The sequence below is a fragment of the Leptonychotes weddellii genome, chromosome 10 (assembly GCF_054177405.1).
Source record: "Leptonychotes weddellii isolate Sample4059 chromosome 10, ASM5417740v2, whole genome shotgun sequence".
Lineage (NCBI taxonomy): Eukaryota > Metazoa > Chordata > Mammalia > Carnivora > Phocidae > Leptonychotes > Leptonychotes weddellii.
In genome coordinates, this window is record NC_138378.1 from 79,966,775 (window position 1) to 79,989,378 (window position 22,604).

General features: G+C 37.5%; 1 protein-coding gene across 7 annotated transcripts in view; it reads right to left on the minus strand.

Annotated features, from left to right (window-relative positions):
- Positions 1-1,733: 1,733 nt before the first annotated feature.
- GCFC2 (GC-rich sequence DNA-binding factor 2) overlaps positions 1,734-22,604 on the minus strand; it is a 48,822-nt gene continuing 27,951 nt past the window's right edge. For 2 of the 7 annotated variants that reach the window (XM_081796651.1, XM_031028012.2), the window contains exons 11-17: positions 22,276-22,423; positions 17,172-17,293; positions 11,698-11,774; positions 9,437-9,503; positions 7,470-7,616; positions 4,086-4,210; positions 1,734-3,402 (exon numbers count right to left, since the gene is read on the minus strand). In XM_081796651.1, coding sequence (XP_081652777.1) covers positions 3,285-3,402; positions 4,086-4,210; positions 7,470-7,616; positions 9,437-9,503; positions 11,698-11,774; positions 17,172-17,293; positions 22,276-22,423 — 804 coding nt within the window. In that variant the 3' untranslated portion in view covers positions 1,734-3,284. Of the gene's footprint in view, positions 3,403-4,085; positions 4,211-7,469; positions 7,617-9,433; positions 9,504-11,693; positions 11,775-17,171; positions 17,294-22,275; positions 22,424-22,604 lie in introns of those variants that run through there. The other 5 variants (XM_031028019.2, XR_014138187.1, XR_004075633.2 and 2 more) reach the window with 5 other exon arrangements.

Below are 22,604 nucleotides of genomic sequence, written 5' to 3' on the forward strand. Positions count from 1 at the left end.
CACACACTAGGTTTTGGGTGTATTTTGGTCTGTTAGAAGAAACTACCTCCCAAAATTTTAAAGAAAGAAAAACTTGTATATACAAAAATAAGGGTAAATATGATGAAGGGATGGAATGACTGTAAAGATGAAAATTGTAAAAGATTTTATAAAAGGAATTGATAAGTTGGTTGAAGAAAGAAATTAAAAAAAAAGGGAGAGAATGTGATCAGGCAGGAGACTAGAACAAAGCCATACACTAGAGATTTAGGGTATATCTTGGTCTGTTAGAAGAAAGTGTATCCCAAAATTTTAGAACAACTTATATATATACCAAAAATAAGGTTAACTGTAATGAAGGGATAGAATGACTCTAAAAATGAAAAAGATTTTTAAAAAGGATTGATAAGATGTTGGTTGAAAAAGGGAAAAAAAAATAGAAAAAGGACAAAAAATTAAAAAAATTAACTTTGAAAGACAGAAGAATCATGGGGAAAAAAGCCATGAATTCCCCTAGTGCTGGCATTCTGCCATTCTCATTGACCGGTAAACTTGGTGTTGGCTGGCTGTTCTTGCTGATCTTCTGGGGGAGGGGGCCTGTTGCCGTGGTTCTCAAATGTCTTTGCCGGAGGCGGGGGCCCTTGCCGGTCCGGGCTAAGTCATCTGCTCAGGTTTGCTCTGGGGAGCTTTTGTTCCCTGCAAACTTTCTGTACAGCTTTGGAGGACGGGTGTGAAAATGGCGGCCTCCCAATCTCTGCCCTGGAAGAGCCGAGAACTCAGGGCCCCACGCCTCAGTGAGCCCCCAGAGAAAAGCAATCACTCCCATCTCCCCAGTCTCCAGCCGCACTCCGTGCTCACCTGGCCTGTGACCGAGCATTTCTATCTCTGGCACCCAACCCCGTGTGGAGTCTCCAAACCCAGCAGATTCCTGCGGTGTGCTCCCACGCCGCTCCTCCCAGGGAATGAAGGGGCGTCTCCCCGGATCTGCTGGAAGAGCAGTGGCCCGACTGTGCCGCGGATCATGGTTTATGGCAGCCCCGAGCTGAGAGCCCACTCCTCGGCTCCATCTCTGCAGCCGGCTTCCCCGCTCTGATACCTGGGAGCTCTGCCACACTCAGGCACCCCCTGTCTTTCTGTGACCCTGAGGGTCCCGAGACCACACTGTCTCAGCGAGGGTTCCACCCCCTGCTTAGCCACTGGAGCAACGTCCCTCAGTGGAGCAGACTTCTAGAAGTTCCGATTTTGTGCTCCGTGGCTCTATCACTTGCCAGTAGTGGCTGATGGAGGCTCCCTCCCCCCACTGTCTATCTTCCCCAATATTGCCTCGGATTCACTTCTCCGCACATCCTACCTTCCAGAAAGTGGTCGCTTTTCTGTTCAGAGTTGCTATTTTTTTCTTCAATCTCCTGTTGAGTTTGTAGGTATTCAGAATGGTTTGATCCCTATATAGCTGAATTCTTGGGACCAAAGTTAGGTCTCCTACTCCTCCGCCATCTTGCTCCTCCTCTCACATGTTTTTGAATATCCTCAATTAGAGTATATGATGGATAAAAATCTTGAGATTCAAACTCCAAGTATAATGAAGCCCAGTATAATGAAATGTAGTTAAACTACTGGGAGTTTAATTCAATTTGTAGTTTTGAAAGCAGGTTCTAATATTTTCCATTCTACAAAAAGAGAAATCTCTCTGCCCAAATTAAAAATGTAGGGAACACATCCAACACATCTTTAATTAAAAATGCAAAAGTCTTACGGAAATTTCCAAATACACATTTTAATAAAAATTAGAAATTTCATATGCAATAAAAATCTGTCATTTATGTTAACACACACATATATTTGTGTAAGTAGAGAAAAGGCCTGAAAGGATAACATTAAAATGAAAACAGCAGTTACCTCTGGGACAGCAACTGAAGGAATGCTAAATGTCTCTCGGTAACAGTCTGAATTTTCTAGAAGAGATTCTATTCCTATATAATATGTGTAAAAGAAAATTTAAACTGTTCCTACTAGTGAATCACAAGTCTTCACTGCAGTAGAAATAACACATCAACCTGTTAAAATATACACAGCTTGAAAACTAGAGATGATAATGGCAGAAGCCACATGCTCAAATCAAATTTTTCCTAATTATCTTTGGGGCAATAATTTACAAAAAAAATTTTCAGGCTTGCTCTTGAGTTATTTAACAAATAGATTTAAGAAAAGATTTCTCAAAATGAGCATTTACTAGTAATTTTTTCAACTTTTCAATTACACAAATATTTTACCAGGAAGTTTATCACATGTTCTGAGTATTTAAAATACCTGTTTCCTGTCTAAGCCTACCCCCGCCAATGACAAAACCCTAACAAAAGTAGTTAAGTACCTAACAAGTACTGCCTTAGCACACTAAAAACATCATACACAAAATTAAAAATGGCAATGAGGAAACTATAACATAGGATAGGCAAAACATCAATATCTTTAAAATATAAAGTTCTGACAAATCCATAAGATGAATGGATTATTTAAAAAAGCATTACAAATAGCCAAAAAAAACAAGTACTTACTCTCCAATAGCCAAAATTAATAATTAAGATTTTTTTTACATCTAAATTTGCATTTAGTTAAAAAAATGGTAATACCTATGCTGGGGGTGGTTTTCACTGGCCTCTGTTACACTTGTGTTGGCACAATATATTGGTGATTTTTTTTTTTTTTTTTTGGAAAGCTTTTGTCAGAGCACAAGGAGGGGGAGCGGCTGGGAGAGGGAGAAACAGGCTCCCCGCTGAGCAGGGAGCCCGATGTGGGGCTCGATCCCAGGACCCTGGGATCATGACCTGAGCCGAAGGAAGATGCTTAACTGACTGAGCCACCCAGGTGTCCCTGGTACAGATTTCTGAAGGACAATTTGACAATCAGTAGTTATCAAAAGTCTTAAAATGCTTTTACTCAGTTAATACTTAGCAAATAATTCATTCCAATTAAGATTTCCACTTTAACTTATTTGTAAACAGATAGTTAAAATGAAAAGAACAGATATTTTTATGGTGCAGTTCAGAAGATTTACCAAAGCCCAAACAGCAAGATTTCTCCAATTTCTCTCTTCAACTGGAAACGTGAAAAGAATCAAAGGGAATAAATTAAACTCTTAGTGCTCCCGTGTGCTTAACTGCTGCAACCACCACAGGGGGGGCAGCCTTCATGATACCAGAAGGTAAGAAGAGAATGGAGGGATGGAGTCCTGCTCCACCCGGCCCCCAAGCAATGGAGGCAAGTGTCACTATATTAAAATCTCATGTTAGTACTTTCCTATAGTTTGTTCAAACTTCTTTAATTACTGATTTCAGATGGTCTAGGTGATACTCTTCTATGAAGGATTCTGCTTGATTCAAAGCTTTTATTTTCACCAGAATAGGAATTATTTCTTTGACTTCATCCCTGAAAAACAAAAGTTTGAGAGCCTAGTGAATCATTAGTTGTTAACCCGAAACAAAAATTTTAAACCCATATCTAAAATTATTCAGATGTTATCTTTTCCATACAGTGTTCAAATATAGGTTATTAGGGGATGTATGCTGGCAAATTTTAATGTGAATGACTGTAAAAACCAGTTAAATCTATCATCAGAAAACTGAGTTACAGTGTGGGGCTATCAGCTTGGTGGGAGCCTCTGTGGGAACATTTACCCACAGAAATGCTACAAATCTGTGCTTTTTATTTAAAAATTTTTTAAACTTTTGGGGAAGTGGTTTACCAGAACATTACTGTACATTTAGTGGTGTTAAGCCCCTAAACATTTGGTGCTGTTAATGAAACATCCAAAACAGATTCTAGTTATTGATGGGTAAAGAGCAGGCTGCAGACCTGTACTTGACACCTGCTGAGATTTTAAAATGCTTATTTTGGAAGAGATTTACATTTAAAAATATGAACTATTAGGCATGAGGTGTGAGTATAAAGTAGTGATTCCAAAGACTGCACATAAAAATATCTACTAATTCTAGAGTGGTAGTCTCCACAGACTTTTAAAAATAGAATAAAAGTACAAATCTAAAAATTGCTGAGTGTAAAATAGAATCGTTGAACTGTGCGATTATGGAGATACAAATATGCAAAATTACCTGAATTCACTTCTAGATAATTTATGTGCACACTGCAACAAAAACTGGATGAAGTTTTCTAGCTGGGGAATAGACGTTCTCATGGCAGAGTTTTGGAACCATTTTTCTGGTAAATATGCTGCTATCTGTTAATTAAAGCACACGGTCAGTTTTTAATAACAGTTATCTAAGGCCTTTTGCTAACATCAGTCCATCTCATTTAATCCTTTATGGTTATGGTAGAATAAATTTTGAGAATTTTCCTTTGTCAAAGTTTATACTTCTTAAAAAAATTGTATTTTAATGCCAAGAGCTTAAAATAGACTATTCTTTATGATTACTCTCTAGGGGTATTTGTAATACTATACTATTTGTAATTCCTATACTCTGTATTCCTAAGCCATTAAATCTGTACAAATGCCATTTACAACTAAACACCAGAAATGCCTAGACACAGTCAACATAAATATAAAATACATTTTAGTATTATTTCATACTAAGAAACTGAGTGACCTAGCATATGATCTACATAAATTATAGTTAAGGAATCCAGTAGAGGATTGTGAGATACACAGAATAAAAAAAATTATGGTTTTGATCCTTTAATACACTGCTTTAAATGTTCATGGCAGCATACAGAGTCTGTTGCATTCAATTTTTCTTTTGGGGGGGAAAGCACCAACACCATTATGCTAAAGGTAAAACATGATTTTGGGGAAAGTTTTGGTAAAAACAAACAACGAAAAAAAACAAAACTTCCTCATAGCAGAAGAATAAAAGGAAAGAGAGAATGGGAGGAAGAAAAAACCTGAGATCATACTATGCAAAGAAATTCTTGGACAAATAGGTTATCCTACAGTTATTATCAAGATCAGTATTTATAAAAGTAAAAAGTTGGGAAAAATACACCACATATACATTATAAAGTATGTTAAATGAAAGTTCTGGAATGTACTCTCTCAAAAACACAGTTGAGGAAAAAAGATTTATCCTATTCCTTAATCACCTTTTTCAGTTACAGAAAAAATGCAGACACACTGACTGCCTAGGGTAGAAATATTTGTACATGCTTTTCTCTTGCTCTGTATCACATAACTCAATAAAATTTTCACAGAACTACCTAGCTTTCCCATAAATGATCACAGGATTTAAAGCCACACTGTCTTGGCATGGTTTTTTTTTTTTTTTCCTTAAAGATTTATATTCATTTGAGAGACAGCATGTGTGTGTATGGGGGGAGGGCATGCAGAGGGAAAGAACCCCAAGCAGGCTCCTTGCTCAGCAGGGAGCCTGAGGCAGGGCTCCATCTCAGGACCCTGAGATCATGACCTGAGCCACCCAGGTGCTCCTTGGCATGGCCTTCTAGCCACAAGCTGTGGAGAGAATGTCCTGCTACTTTTCTACTTCTGATAGTAGACTCATGGTCAAAGGGGACTAAACTGAACCTGAAATACATAGCATGGACGATGAATTCAATTTTGGGGGGAAAATGTAATTTAAAACTACGTGATATAAAGACCATAGCCCAAAAAATCATGGCGGGTTAGGAATTGCTATCTAATGTCTTATGTTGTTTTTAAATTTATAAATATTTTTCCATACTCTTAAAAATGACTTTTATCTGCTGAATAGACAATGGATGGTTTTTGGATATTTAGGTTGTTTCCAACTCTCTATTATAAATAATGCTACAATAATATTCTTTGTACTAAAACTCTGATAAAGAAAAAAGCCCCAAATAGTCATTTGCTCCTTACAACAGCAAACCCAAGACTTTAACTGCAGTTTCAACTCATCCCGGGAATGTCACTTTTTAACAGTCAATCCCCAAATTTCTGGATGGGCGCTATAGTGAGGTCATCTGCATGACAAAAACCATGCCATTCTCCTCTCCCCAGTAAGACCTTGTCCTGGCCTGAAATAATCCTTTTCTTTTGCTAATAGCTTTCTTGTGTCACCCTCTTTCTTACGAAAGCCTTCCATTTTGTACAACTCCTGAGAGTATCTCTCTACTTGCTAGATGGAATGCTGCCTGATTCACAGATCCTTAATAAAGCCACTTAGATCTCAAATTTACTCCACTGAATTTTTTTTAAACAAATCTACATGTGCATCTCTGATTTTTAACTTAGGATAAATTCCTTGAAGTAAAATTGCTAAGTCAAGGGGTATGAACTTTAAAGGTTTGTAGTCATCATGCCAAAAGTCTCTAGAGTTCTATCCCTCATTCCAACAGCAAAGAGTATTTCTCAGAACCCCAGCACCACCCATTCTAGGTGCCCCTGAAATAATGTGCTACTGTTTCCTCATTATGACAAGAATTAGGGGAAAAAAAAAAACTGGCCAGCATAACAGGTAAAATAATATCCTTACTATATTATTTTGCATTTCTCGGATTAGTACTGTTAACCTTTTCCACGTGTTTAGAAATTATTTTTACATATTTTTTTGGTGAATTTCCTGTTGCATGTCTTTTGTCCATTTTTAATTGGAATATCTGTTTACTAACTTTAAAGAGCTTTTTAAAAAGATGGATTGTAATCCTTGTATGGCTTATAACTTTTCTCAGTTTTCAACTCCCTTTCCTTTAAACTTTTCATTATAGAAAATTTCAGACCAACACGAGAAGTATGGTAACCCCAATGAACCTATCCTCCAGGTTTAACAATAATCATTTTTTTTTTTAAGATTTTTTTTAAATTTATTTATTCGACAGAGAGAGAGAACACAAGCAGGGGGAGTGGGAGAAGGAGAAGCAGGCTTCCCACCGAGCAGGGAGCTCTATGCGGCGCTCGATCCCAGGACCCTGAGATCATGACCTGAGCCGAAGGCAGACGCTTAACGACTGAGCCAACCAGGTGCCCCTGATCACATAATCTTGATACCTTTTAAATGTTTTTTCATTCACTGAAGTTTTCTACTTTCATCAAATTGCTTACTTCATCATTTCGTTTCTTGCTTTTAAGTTCAAAAGGACTCCCTTACCATCAGATACATTTATCCTCTTAGTACAGTATTTTATAGTTTCATTTTTATATTTTATCTGAAATTTATACTGGTATTTAGTGAAAGTTGAGGATTTAACTTTCTTTTTATAAAGAGTTAACCAGTTGGTCCAGCTCCATTTATTAAATAATTTTTCTTTTCCCTGGTGATAATTCAAATCAGTATACTAATTCTTAAATACTGAGGGGTTGGTTGCTTTTGGGTTTCTCGTTTATTAAGTTGACTTACTGAGTACCAGTTTTAATTATTCTGTTAAAAATAGATTTTAAACTTTAAGTAATCTCTACACCCAATGTCATGACCCTGAGATCAAGAGTCATATGCTCTACTGACTAAGATAGCCAGATGCCCCACAAAACAGATTTTAATAATTTTAAAAAATGATAAAATTACACTGACCTGGTCGCACTTTTTAACAACATCTGGCCCAGGTATGGCATTAAGAAGAGCTATAATAAGGTAACGATTTAGCAGCTTCCCTAGTCCTAGTTCTTGCAAGGTGTCATCTGGGAGGAGTCCATTCCAAAGAAGAATATTGTGGAAGAGCTAAAATAAAGTATCAAGTGAGTATGTAGCTGCTTCTCTAAAGGAAAACTGTAGTAAGTCTCCAACAAACATAAAACGTTGGTCAAACTATTTATTTGACAGAGACACAGCACAAGCAGGGAGAGTGGGAGAGGGAGAAGCAGGCTTCCCGCGGTGCAGGGAGCCGGATGCGGGGCTCGATCCCAGGACCCTGGGATCATGACCTGAGCCGAAGGCAGCCGCTTAACGACTGAGCCACCCAACGACTGAGCCACCCAGGCACCCCTGGTCAAACTATTTTAAACTCATTAGTAGAAGTATCAATTTTACAATCAATAGAAAACATTTCTAAACAAATAATTCTTTCCAACCTCCACATATTTGCTCATCCTATTTTTTTAGGACTATCACCCAAAATCCATCTCAAATAACTTCACTGGCACCTTTCCAGATCAATAATCTTCCTCCTCAATTCATACTCCCAGAGACTGGGGCCATCAGATGCAAGACCACAGGACCCAAGGACTCATGAAGGACTGCTGCTGAAGCCAGTGCCACTATTACTAATGTGTGATCCTGAGAAACCGTTACTGCTCTGATATAGAAGATTAAAAAATATAAGCTATTCTAATAAAATATTGGTTGCCTTCCTCTAAATCCATACCTTTCTGTGAATTTTATGGTGTTTTCCATTTTCTTTCCAGCACTATATTTATTACTCTACCATGCAATGCTTTTCTATACTTTGTGTCATTATTTATGTTGCTCCCTCTTCCTGGAAAGTGTTCAAATTTAAAAACTAAGTTTGCTGAGGTCACCCAAGACCTAATTGTCAAATCCAGTAAACATTTTCAGTCTTTCTCCTAATTCCCTTGGGTGGCATTTAATACTTTGTCTTCACTCTTAAAAACCTTTTGCTTAGTTTCCATAATGCCACCCTCTTGTGACCACTCTGAGTTTCACAATAAATTCTAATGCTTCTTTGAAGACTTCACTTTCTCTGTCTGCCTCTTATGTCAGTGTTTCCCAAGGTTGTGTTCTTAGCCTTCTTCTCATGCTTCATCCCATCTCCTCAGAGGTTGTCATTCATGACCATGGCTCCAAATACTGCCTACATGTGGCTGACTCCCAAATCTCCAACTCCGATCTGTCTCCTACAATTCAGACTCTTGTATCTATATTTTTCCCCATAGATATCTTCAATTCACCATCTGAAACAGACCTTTATCTTCCCTTCAAAGCTCTTCTTCCTGTATCCCCTCCAAAGCCCCCAAAGAATGTCACTAAGTTACCAAGTTTCCAAAGTCAGAAACTTGGCTAGTACCCTAGTCTTCATATGCAATTATCATTTAGTCATCAAGTCCTTTCAGTGCTCCATCCTAAGTATCTTCTGAACCCAACTTTTTACCATCCCTCCCTATTACCACTGACTTAGCAACGACTTCATCCTTTATCTTTAGACTAGGAGTTGGCCAACTATGGCTTGTGGGTTAAATCTAGCTTGCTGCCTGGTTTTGCAGAGCCGGTAAACTAAGAATGGTTTTTATATTTTGAAATGATTGGGAAAAAAAAAAAAGTAAAAGGGTATTTTGTAACATGTCAAAGTTAGGACACTGAAATTTCAGTGTCCATAAGTAAAGTTTTACCAAAGCACAGCCATGCTCATTTGTTTACATATTGTTTATAACTGCTTTTACACTATAAAGGCCGAGAGCTGAACAGTTCAACAGACATTCAAAGCAGAAAATATTTACTATCTGGTCCTTTACAGAAGTTTGATAATCTCTGCTCTACAGTATACCAGATTTAAAATAAAAATAATTTTGTAGTTTTTTACTTACCTTTACACCTGACCAGAACTGCCTTTCTTGGAACTTGGAATGTGGTGATGTTTTGTTTTCTACAGTCCTAATTTGAAACCGAGACAGGACAAAATGCAAACTGTTAATCTTTCAGAACCAGAGTTTAAAAAACTCAGTATTTTTTTAAACCAACGAATTAAACCTTAACACATTAACAGAATGTAAATGGAGTGCTCTGATGATATCAAAATTACAATTCCATGTACACTTTGATCCAACAACCCCATTTCTGAGCATGCCTTCTGGAGGTATACTTGCACATGTACCAATGGTGGGTCTATAAAATTATTCACAGCACTGCTGGTAATGGTTTACCACTCACATGCTCACCAGTTACACTACATTATATGAAGGCATATTATGCAGCTTAAAGAATGAGGAAACTACTCTGGTGATGACATGATCTCAAAGATGTACTAAGTCAAAGTAAGGTACGAGAACATGGTTACAAATGCACTTCCTCTGCTATAGAACGGGGGAGGGGGGAGCATATATAAGTAATTCTAATTGCATGAGGAAATTATGGAAAGGTAAAATTACTAACAGTGATTATTATGGCATGCATGTACGTATATGGAGGAGGAAGGGCAAAAACTGGATGGAGGGCAGGAGTGGGAGGGAGGAAGACCCCATTTTAAATATAAATTAAAAAATACATACTCATACTTTTGAACCATATGAATAGATTTCTTAAACATTCTACAACAAGCCTTAACAGGGCATAATTTTTACATGTAGGTATCTCTTCACAATTTAAATTAGCCAGAAAGCTTAGAAGTTCCTTTCTTTTCTCTCCACAAAAGCTCTTCGATCCTGTGAACACTCACTGGATAGCTTCAGTTCATGATCCACTACTATAAACTGATGCCTTCTTAGCAAATGTATAAATATGCATCAAATACCACTTGCTTCATGATACTGTATATAGAATCCTGAAGATTCCACCAAAACTACTAGAACTGATAAGTGAATTCAGTAGTCACAAGATACAAAATAAATATACAGAAATTTGTTGCATTTCTACACACTAATAATGAAGTGGCAAAAAGAGAAATTAAGAAAACAATCCCATTTATAACTGTACTAAAAAGAATAAAATATCTACAAATAAACTTAACCAAGGATTTGGTAAAAGACCTATACTCTGCAAACTATAAAACATGGATGAAAGAAACTGAAGACAACACAAAACACATGGAAAGTTAGTTCCATTCTCGTGGATTGGCAGATCCAATACTGTTAAAATGTCCACACTACCCAAAGCAATCTAAAGATTTAATGCAATCCCTATCAAAATACCAACAGCATTTTTCATAGAACTAGAATAATACTAAAATTTGCATGGAACAACAGAAAACTCCAAATAGTCAAACCAATCACGAGAAAGAACAAAACTGGAGGTATCACAATTCCAGATCTCAAAATATACTACAAAGCTGTAGTCAGAACAGTATGATACTGGCACAAAAATAGACACACAGATCAATGAACAGAATAAAGAACTAGAAATAAACCCATACTTATATGGTCAATTGATTCTACATTAAAAAAAGGCAAGAATATTCAAAGGGGAAAAGATCGTCTCTTCAACAAATGGTGCTGGAAAGCTGGACCACTTTCTCATGCCATAGATAAGAATAAGCTCAAATTGGATTAAAGACCTAAATGTGAGACCTTAAACCTAAGAATCCTAGAAGAGAGCACAGGCAGTAATTTTTTTTGGCAACAGCTGTAGCAACGTTTTTCATCTAGAAAAATGTCTCCCCAGGCAAGGAAAACAAAAACAAAAAAAACCCCTACTTGTTTCCTAAAGTAAATCCACAATTCACAGACAGTTTCTAGCTTTCTGTGCCAGGCACTGTTCTGAGCACGCTCTTCATCTTCACAGTGTCCTATGAGGTAGGCATTAATACCTCACTTTACATACAAAGACACTGATGCACACAAAGGCCCAAAGTCAAATATCTAGTAATGGTAAATCTGGGCTCCAGTGTATGGATTTAACCATTCTGTGATGCCCCCTGCTATGTTCTTAACATAAAAAAACTGATGTCCAAGTGTGCTAGGTATCATACATGGCATATAAAAAGTGAGAAATATTTTGTTGAAATCCAATTTGCACCTTAATAGGTGTATGTATGTTTGAGAGAACACTTAATATAGTTTCTTTTGTATTACATTCTTAATTCTGTGTTACATGATTAACTATTTCATATAACCTAGAAATCAACAGCTCTTACCTCTTTGGATACAGAGGAATAAAAACATCATCTTCTATTGCTTTCTTCATTCTCACAACAACGGATTTAAGTAAATCCTATTATATAAAAATTTAAAAGCATCAGTGATGGCCACAGGTAGAAGTCTATTTACCATTTTAAAAGTATAGTACAAATTTGTATACACAGAATCAGGTGTTAAAATAACTATCAATTAGGTACAAGAGAACTTTATTCACCCATATTGGTGCACACAGCTGTAGCTAGTGCATTCTCATTGCTGTATAGCATATTCTGTCACATGAATACTAATGATGGGACATTCAGGTGGTTTCCAGTTTGGGGGCTATATTACACACAATATTGTATAAAAGTTCTTATACGTGTCTTTTAATATACACAGCCCTACATTTCTAATGGATATACACACAAGAATGTAATTGCTGGAATTTAGTTTATGTATATACATTCACCTTTGTACATAATGCCAAATTGTTTTCTGAAGCAGTGATATCCCATTTACATTTCCACCAGCCATGTATGAGAAATCCTGCTTCCCTACACCTTTACTAATACGTGGTATCCTTTTATTTTTTAATGTTTACAATTCCTGGGGTATATAGTCATACTTTATTATGTTTTAGTTTTTATTTTCCTGTTGAGTAATGTGATGATGAGCATCCACTCATATTCTTTTTAAGATTTATTTATTTCAGAGAGAGAGCATGCATGTGGGCGGGGGGAGGGGCAGAAGGAGAGGGAGAGGAGCAGACTCCCCGCTGAGCATGGAGCCTGAGATCATGACCTGAGCCAAAATCAAGAGTTGGATGCTTAACCGACTGAGCCACCCAGGGGCTCTGAGTATCCACTCATATTCTTGTCATTTGGATATGCCATTTTGCTAAGTACCTAATTAAAAGCTGCTTGTTTATGTATTTTTTAAAAATCAGATTCTCTTACTGATTTGTAGAAGTCTTTTATATACTCTAGCTATGGGTCCTTTGTTGGTTTATCAATGTCCTTTGATGTAGTAGTAAATTCACTTTGGCACATTCATTTTAATGTTTGTGAATCAAAAATTGGGAACAACCAGGCGCCTGGGTGGCTCAGTGGTTAAGCGTCTGCCTTTGGCTCAGGTCATGATCCTAGGGTCCTGGGATCGAGCCCCGCATCGGGCTCCCTGCTCCGTGGGAAGCCTGCTTCTCCCTCTCCCACTCCCCCTGCTTGTGTTCCCTCTCTCGCTGTGTCTCTCTCTCTCTGTCAAATAAATAAAATCTTAAAAAAAAAATTGGGAACAACCAAAATATTCGATCACAGAGTATTTTTAAGACATATAATATCATCCATTGCAAGAAACTATTACTTAGGTAAAGTTTATAAAGACTGTAGTAAGAAATAAAATTAAATATTTAATGAGATAATGTTAAGGGAAAGAAGTAGGATACAAATGTACATGTCCACTAGGATTATAACTTTGAAGTAAAAGGCTGGATAAAAATATCCTACAATGGTATCAAGTCCTTGTACGAGGTTGAAAAGATAAGGGGAATTTAAATTTTTTTCATGTATTACCAAAATTTCTATAATATTACTCTTATTCTTAAAAAGGAATCCATATTTGAAAAATAAAAATGCCACAAAATACACTAGAATAGTTTTCAAGTCGGTAACAATGTGTAGCACAAATTAAGCTCTCAAAAGCCCATACTGGCCAAATTACTCATAAATGTAGAATTCAACCAAATGTATTTTTTTTCACAAAAAGTATATCTAACTGAAGTCCTGTTTCTTTTTCCACTTAAATATCAAGGACATATTCCTCCAGTGGCCACATATCACTATTTAATGTTAAAAACAAAAATTCAATTTTTTTTACCCCATTTCTAAAATATTTTGAATTATTTTAAAAGAATAAAGATCATTTTTCTAGGCATTATCTCCACAGAGTAGTATCTGAACTTATGGAGATTACTGAGTTTGTGTTTGCACTAGACAGTTATGTTTTGATTTTTTTCTAATTAAATTACATCATTGTAATTGAATGCTAGCCTTGACAAGTATTTCCATATTGTTTAAATTTTTGTTTCTTAAAAACAGTTTTCTAAAAAAATGCTATAAAGGACATTATTGAGTCAAATGATGGAAGTGGAATATGGATGGCAGATTAAGTATCATGAAGTTTACTGAAAATGATAAGTGTCCCATGGTTATGTAACAGACTATCTTTATTCTGAGCAAATATGCAATTTACTCTCAAAGTGTTCAGGAGAAACAAATTGTGTATATATACAATGGGACAGCGGATAATAAAGCAAAATGGGGCAAAACGTTAATGACAGGTGAATCTGGGTAAATGGCCTATGAGTATGCTATTTTTATTCATGAGAGTTTTCTCTAAGTTTGACATTATTTCCAAAAATTTGTTTAAAACAAATTCATATATTTTAAAACTCTGAGCTCATTAACTTTTTCAAGTTTTCAAATACATTATTTGGTGTGGGGGAAAAAAAAGGTCTCCAAACAGTAAAGTTTTAACAAATACACACACACACACAAGTATACATTCTTTAAAATAGCATTGAAAAGACTCTTAGAAGCTTTAGCTAGTAGTTTTTACACTGCTCTGTATATCCACGGAGATAATCCTGGGTGGCTTGGGCAGATGTTGAGGCCCTCAAGGGAAAGTGAGGGGAGGTGCTGACTACAGCAGAGCAGCTTTGCTTTTGTGTGTTTGTGTACAGGGGTGTGTAAGATTTTATGTGAAAAAAGTTGTTGATAGAAGAAATCTGAAAACTAGCAATCTAAATACTTGATAACATTTTCACATTTCCACTAACTGGTCAACCAACTTATGCTTAAAAACATGTAGTGATAGGGAATCATGATCTCCTGAGGCCGCCCATAACTTTGGGCAGTTATTAACTATTAGATTTCAGTTAACAATGAGAAACAAACTTTTCTATACCTTCCACTCCTTGGTCCTAATTACTTTTTTTTTTAAACTTTAAATTTTTTTTTTTTTTTTTAAGATTTTATTTATTTGCAAGAGAGAGAATGAGAGACAGAGAGCATGAGAGGGAGGAGGGTCAGAGGGAGAAGCAGACTCCCTGCTGAGCAGGGAGCCCCCGATGCGGGACTTGATCCCGGGACTCCAGGATCATGACCTGAGCCGAAGGCAGTCGCTTAACCAACTGTGCCACCCAGGCGCCCCAAGTCCTAATTACTTCTTAAGATCATACAGAACAAAACTAATCTCCCTTCCACATGATAATTCTTCAGATTCTAAGACTGGTATTTCACTTTTCTACATTTTCTCTTTCCCATACCATCTTAAACACTTTCCATTTAATACACTTACACCCAGAACTAAATGTAACATACCCAGGGCAGTCTTTATTCTGTTGGAGGAAGGTGAAGAATGCCCTCTTCCCCGTCACAGTTGCTATATGTTCAAATCCTTTACTTTCCATTAGGTCCCAGCTCAAATGTCACCTTGAACATTTCACAGTATTTCATCTGGGCTGCTCAGGTGGGGGGTGGGTGGGAAGGTGGGCAGGCAATGTGGTCAGTGACATGAGCTGAGGCTTTAAAATAAGATTAAGGTTGGGGCGCCTGGGTGGCTCAGTCGTTAAGCATCTGCCTTCGGCTCAGGTCATGATCCCAGAGTCCTGGGATCGAGCCCCACATCGGGCTCCCTCCTCTGCGGGGAGCCTGCTTCTCCCTCACCCTCTGCTTGCCTCTCTGCCTACTTGCGCTCTCCCTCTCTCTCTGTCAAATAAATAAAGAAAATCTTAAAAAAAAAAAATAAAATAAGATTAAGGTTCAGGGCGCCTGGGTGGCTCAGATGGTTAAGCGTCTGCCTTCGGCTCAGGTCATGATCCCGGGGTCCTGGGATCGAGTCCCGCATCGGGCTCTCTGCTAGGTGGGGAGCCTGCTTCTCCCTCTGCCTCTGCCTCTCTCTCTCTCTCTCTGACTCTCATGAATAAATAAAACATTAAAAAAAAAAAAAGATTAAGGTTCAAATCCTAGTTCTAATTCAAGGTATTACTATGAACAAATATCTGAGACTCAGTCTCTTCATCTGTAAAATGAAGCTATCACCCATTTTTTAATAGAGCTGCTAGAACTAAGATGACATAGGAACAAGACCTAACAGAGTACCAAGTACTTAGCAGGAATTAAATAAGTGTTCCTTGTCTTCCCCCACTTCTCACTTCCTATTTTAAATAACATTTTTTTTTCCTTTTTAATGTAGGCTTCACACCTAGCGTGGAGCCCATGTGGGGCTTGAACTCATGACCCTGAGGTCAAGACCTGAGCGGAGATCAAGAGTTGGAGCTTAACTGACTGAGCCACCCAGGCGCCCTTTAAATAACAATTTATGTACATCTTATTTCCTTTTAGATTACATGCTTCTTGAAGACGAAATCATGCTGGTTTCCCTCTTTTCCCTCTTATTTCTTACAGCTTCCCTCCTTCATAATTCCCAGTGCTAAAATTTAATGGTGTTGGTAATATGAACGCGACATGTCTCCTCGCTTCTCAATCACCTTGCTTACAATCTCTCTCAATTTCCTTAAAGGTCAACATATAATTGGTTTACTGATTTAACTGTATGAATATATGACATTCTCATCAACAAACAGAATGATAAAAAAGAGTACCACAATAAAAGTAAGATTTAACAAACTCTCACCAAAGCCTCTAAAAGGTCTCTCCTTATGTCTTATGTTGGATAAAACTCAATTCTAAATCATGGTAAGATGAAAATCTATCCTACTGAACTTTTTTTAAGGATTTTTTTTTTTTTTAATTTTAAGTATAATCTACACCCCAATGTGGGGCTTGAATTCATGACTCCAAGATCAAGACTCACATGCTCTACTGAGCCAGCCAGGTGCTCCATATTCACTGAACTTTGAATCCTTAAAGAGATTACTGCTCTTAACTTTGGCAGATTACAAATAACTAGTTCATATAATGAATGTTAATCTAATTTTAAAATCATTGTTAAAGCAAAGCCACACTACTAGATTTTTGCCAAAAGAAAATAATTTTTTTCCTCTTAGAAGGAACCAATTTGCACAATGCATTTATGCCTATTCATCTCTGCAGGGCCAATGTATATTCACAAACCTGAAAAATGGCTGGCTGGACCACGAGAACAAAAACCAGACCACTGAACAGAGAGGAATAAACTAATAAAAATAAAAATAATAATCTGGGTCTTATTACATGTATGTGTATCCTACAATTAATAATGACTGTCAATCCCTGTTAGAATGTTCATAAACATAAAGGTATATTCTTTCAACTTATTATTATAAAGAAGAAATGGTCAATCCTAGTTTCTATAAATCAGAAGTAAATCTATTTTTTCCCAAATTGTTTTTTGGTAATTACTTCTTTTGCATCTTCTGGAAACAAAGATTTAGAACAAAAGTACATTAACCTATAAATAAATCAAGAAGTTTTTTAACTCTAGAAATTATTACCTGTTTGCCTTTACTAACTTCATTTGCACAAGTGGAAAGTTCTTCAAGAATCACTCTGCAGTGTGTTATTAAACTTGTAGTCTGTGAGGTCGACAAGGGATCCCAAATGAATTCTACAAAGTCTGAAACAAAAGTTTCAGTAGTGTACAATTTACTTACTAGTGCTTTGCTTTTCATGTATAAACAACCGAGGCCTTTAGCAAAGACTTCCATCCTATGAGATTTAAAATCCATGCCGATCATTACCATTATGTATTTGCATACATCCTCAATTTCCTTGTCCTTTTTGGGCTCTGTTGAACTTGTCTAACTCAACCACAGCTCTAGTTAAATCCACCTGTCACCGAGTCTGTGCTCCAACCATATGGCTAAAACATGGCTGGAAAAAAATACACTTTAAATTTATCACTGTGAAACTCCAGTGAGCCCTTCATGCTGCCTAGCAATCATGTTTTCCTGGCCCATTCCCCCTCCCTCTCATCCAGATGATCATTTCCTGTCCTTTTCTTCCTCCTTGCTTTCTCAGTTAATGGACTTGACTCTTCTAGACAACTATTTACCTTTTATTCTCTCTTCCCTTGCTCTCACCCTCATGCTAATATTTCCTCAACTGATGAGAAAACAGAAGAAAAGTTCTATAAGCAACTACTGCAGAATCTACACACCTACCTACAACTATGCCCACATACTCTTGTCTTCCATTCTTTATTTTATTTTATTTATTTATTTGACAGAGAGAGAGGCAGCGAGAGAGGGAACACAAGCAAGGGGAGTGTGAGAGGGAGAAGCAGGCTTCCCGTGGAGCAGGGAGCCCGACGCGGGGCTCGATCCCAGGACCCCGGGATCACGACCTGAGCCGAAGGCAGATGCTTAACGACTGAGCCACCCAGGCGCCCTGCTTGTCTTCCATTCTTATGGATGAAGCACTCAAGCTCCTCACTTTGTGCAAAAGGTCTCAACCCCTTTGGCTTACTGGAAGATCCTGTTCCCAGAATTCTGCCCTCTTAACTTCGGTATTGCCATCACTTCTACTGGATCTTTCCCAACAGCCTACAATTAGTCTCTTATACTGAAAATAATCCCTCCCTTGACCCTTCTTTCCCTCTAGTACTGCCTTATTTCTTTCCTTCACTTTACAACAAAATTCAAAAAACTGTTGAAACTATCTCTGATTTCTTTCCTATTAACTCTTGAATTCATTTCAATTAGGCCTTATCTCCAACCATTCTACCTAAACTATTCTTACCATTGCAGATGACCTTCACATTGCAAAACCTAATGGTTGATTCTAGTCCCCATCTGATTTATCAGCAACAATTGGAACAGTTGATCATTCCCCTTACAAACATTTCTTTTCTTGGCATCCAGGATAGCATTCCTGGTTTCCCACGTATCTCTGTGGTCTCCTTTGCTGGCTGCCTGTCATCTCCTTGATTCATAAATGCTGGAGTACCTCAGGACTCAAGTCACTTACCTTCTCTTTCCTGTCTACATTTGTACCCTTAGTATTTAAGGTCAGTTTTGTGGCTCTAAATGTCATTTATGTGCTGATAAATTCCAAATTTATGTCTGCTACTTGGCCCTCTCCTTTAGACTCATATATTCAACAACCTAGTTGACATCTCTACTTGGATGACAGGCATTGCAAACTCAACATTTGTCAAACTGAGCTCCTGATAACACCCCCTTACCCTAACCATGCTCCTTTCAGTCTCATTCACTTCAGGAAATGGCAACTCTGTCCTTCCAAATGCTCAGGCCCAAACCCATGCAGTCACTCTTGATTCCTCTCTCTCTTGCTCCAAACAACCAGTCCATTAAAAAATTCTGTTAGTGCTATGTTTAAAATGTATGCAGAATTCAACCACTTTTCAGCACTTCCACTTTTAACACCCTAGCCCAAGCCAGTATCATCTGTTGCTTGGATTACTGCAAAGTCTTCCTAAGTGGTCTGCCTACAGTTCATTCTCAACACAGTAACCACAGTGATTCTGCTAAAATGTTAGGCAGACCAATTACTTCTCACTCTTTGACTTACAATAAAAAGTGAAGTCCTTACGAATGATTATAAGGATCCATATAATGTAGCCCCTGTCATTTTTTTTTTTTTTAAGATTTTTATTTTGGAGAGAGGGAGCGAGAGAGAGAGAGAAAATCTCAAGCAGACTCCACACTGAGTGCAGAGCCCAATGCAGAGCTCAATCCCATGACCCTGATACTATATCGTGAGCTGAAACCAAGAGTTGGACGCTTAACTGACTGAGCCACCCAGGTGACTGAGCTCTTACCATCTTGTTAACCAATTCCTGTTCTCTGCCCATCCTCATTCCACTATAGCTACAATGGCCTATGTGCTGTTTTTCAAGCAAATCAGGCTGGCTCCTGCCTTGCTGTTTCCACTGCATTGGATTCTGTTTCCCCAGATATTCTTATGGCCCACTTCTTCCTTTCAGAATCTACTCAATTGTAACCTTCTCAGGAACGCCTTTTCTGGCCATTCCATTTTAAATTGCACTCCTCTTTGATTATCTGTATCCCTTTCTCTTACTTTTTCATCTCAGCCCTCATAACTAACATTTTCTAGATTTTATTTATTATCTTTTTCACAGAATGTAAGCTCCAGGAGGGAAGGGATTATTATTTTGTTCACTACTGTATATGCTGAGTCAACAAAAGTGCCTGACACAGGGTAGACCCTTGTAAAATACAAGTTAAATAATAGAAAAAATGAAATAGGTTTAAAAAAAAAAAAAAAGACAACAGTGATTTCTCAAGCATCTAGAAGGTTAGGTTTCTTTTTTTTTTTTTAAAGATTTTATTTATTTGAAAGAGAGAGCACGAGAGAACACAAGCAGGGGGAATGGCAGAGGGAGAGGGAGAAGCAGGCTCCCTGCTTAGCAGGGCTCGATCCCAGGACCCCAGGATCATGACCTGAGCTGAAGGCAGACGCTTAACCGACTGAGCCACCCAGGAGCCCCTAGAAGGTTTTTAATAACCTTAGAAATATTTGGTCAACTAATACTGAGAGCCTACTATGTGCCTAGTGTTCAATACAAGAGACAGAGCAATGAATAAGATTAGGTAGGTAGCTGCCTTTGAACAACTTTGTCTAAGGGCAAATACATTTATATAAGCAATTATAATTCAGTGTGCTGGTGTTACCAGAAGTATGAGTTCAGAGTGCTACAGGAACCCAGAGAGGTACGCGTGAACCAGTTCCTAAAAGTGATGTCTATACTGAGTCCTGAAAGATGAAGAGGAATTAGCCAGGCAGAAGAGGTGGGGCTAGGAGGTTTGTCAAACGGATGGAACATAGAAGATACAAAGGCCTAGGAAGAATATAGCTGAAATGCGGAAATGAGGAAAAGAAGAAATAGAGCTTAGCAAGAGATGGGGCTGGAGAATTACTAAGCAGAGAGTGATTCTGAAAGGCCAAGAAAGCCATGTTAAAGAGTTTAGGCTTCATCCCAAGGACAGTTAAGAATAATGAAAGGGTTTTAAGTGAGGTATGACAGTATCAGACTCACATTTTAAACGAATTACTTTGGTTGTAGTATAGAAAATACATTAGAAAATGGGAAAAAAACAAACAAACCCAAAACAGATGTGGCCATTGCTTATATAAGTAAGAAAGATGGAGGAGTGAATGACTCGAAAATCCTGGTTTGAATACATGGGTAGATGGAGATGTCACTTTCTAGATAAAGAATATAAGAGGAGCAGATCTGCAGCAAAGATGGTAAGTATGATGACACTTGTGGACTGCGAGGTGCCTGTTGGACATCCAAGTGGATGTACTTGGGAGGTACTTTGATAAGAGAGATCTGGACTTCCTCCGGTACTTTTGGATTTAAAATTATGTAGAGCAGCACTATCTGAAGTAACTTTCTGAATGATGGAAAACACACATTATATCTGTACTATCTAATAGCCATGAGCTACATATGTATGACTATTAAGTATTTAAAATGTCATTAGTGTGACTGAGCAATTGAATTTTAATTTTACTTAGTTGAAAATTTTAATAATCACATTTAGCTAGTGGTTACTACACTGAACAACACAGATATAGACAGCACTAAAGGAGAGCATGAAATTACCCATGGGGCTCATGAAGAGTACAAGAGGGTCCAGGATAGACCTTGAGAATAAATATATAGTATTAATTTCTCATAATTCTACTTATTTGAGGGACTGTTTAATTTTAAGTGACGTATTTGGAGTTTTTAGAAGAGTACTTAAATGAGGCATACATATTCTGTGCTATCATTAACAGAGCTAGGTAAAAGTAGTAACTTTCTAATAAAACCATGACTGTACTGCAAGATACACTGAGAAAAATCTTTAAAGTTTAGTTAAATTGGCTAACAAGTAATACAAAGGTGGTTGCTTCACCTTTTAAGAGTTCTGCAGTCTTGGGCGCCTGGGTGGCTCAGTTGGTTAAGCGACTGCCTTCGGCTCAGGTCATGATCCCGGAGTCCCTGAATCGAGTCCAGCATCGGGCTCCCTGCTCGGCAGGGAGTCTGCTTCTCCCTCTGACCCTCCCCCCTCTCATGTGCTCTCTCTCTCAAATAAATAAATAAAAAATCTTTAAAAAAAAAAGAGTTCTGCAGTCTTTGCTATCAGAATCTGTTCTCAGGGACATGGTGAATCAGATCCTTATCAAGTACAATTTCAGATGAAACAAGTCCTCAGACTGAAGCACAAACAAGCATCAATGCTAAGTGCAGATGTGGGGAAGATGTAGTAAGGTTTTTTAAAGAAAGAAATGAAAAGAAACAGGGAGAAGTCAAGGGAAAGAAGTCCTACTGTAGTAGGAATGAAAGTATGCCACTAATAAATGACTTAGGTGTTATAGAAGCAACACCAATGTCACAAATGCTAAAGGCTGAAGAATACTAGCAGTCTGGTAGCTGATCACTTGTGCAAAGAAGCACTTTTTAATCGCCTTCAATTATGACATCTATTGATTTTTACTGCATTTTACATTTCCCTGTGTTCAGAAACTTCTGAAAAAAAAAATCTGTGAATGTAGTAGAAATTGATGATCTTAGACTCTGCCAGAGAATAATTTAATTTTACCAAGATTACAAAGCAGTAGTACCTGTAAGTCGAGGAATAAGTGTTTTGTTGATGACAGTAGACAAGATTTTATCAGAACTATCTTCCTTCTTTGAATCTTCCATACTGCTAGCCATAAATTCTTCTATAGATGTGAACCACGGCATCTGTTTTAAACCTATGGCATCAAACTTATAAATAAAATTATCAAAATTATCAATACATTCTTAAACATTATTTTAAAAGTTATATTTTTCAGTAATCACTGGAACTTTTCTGAGAATCAAAAAAGAACAATTCCATATTTTAACCCCTTGTATTTAGCACTAGACCACCAAGACTAGGCAGGGTGACATGACTAAGATATGATGT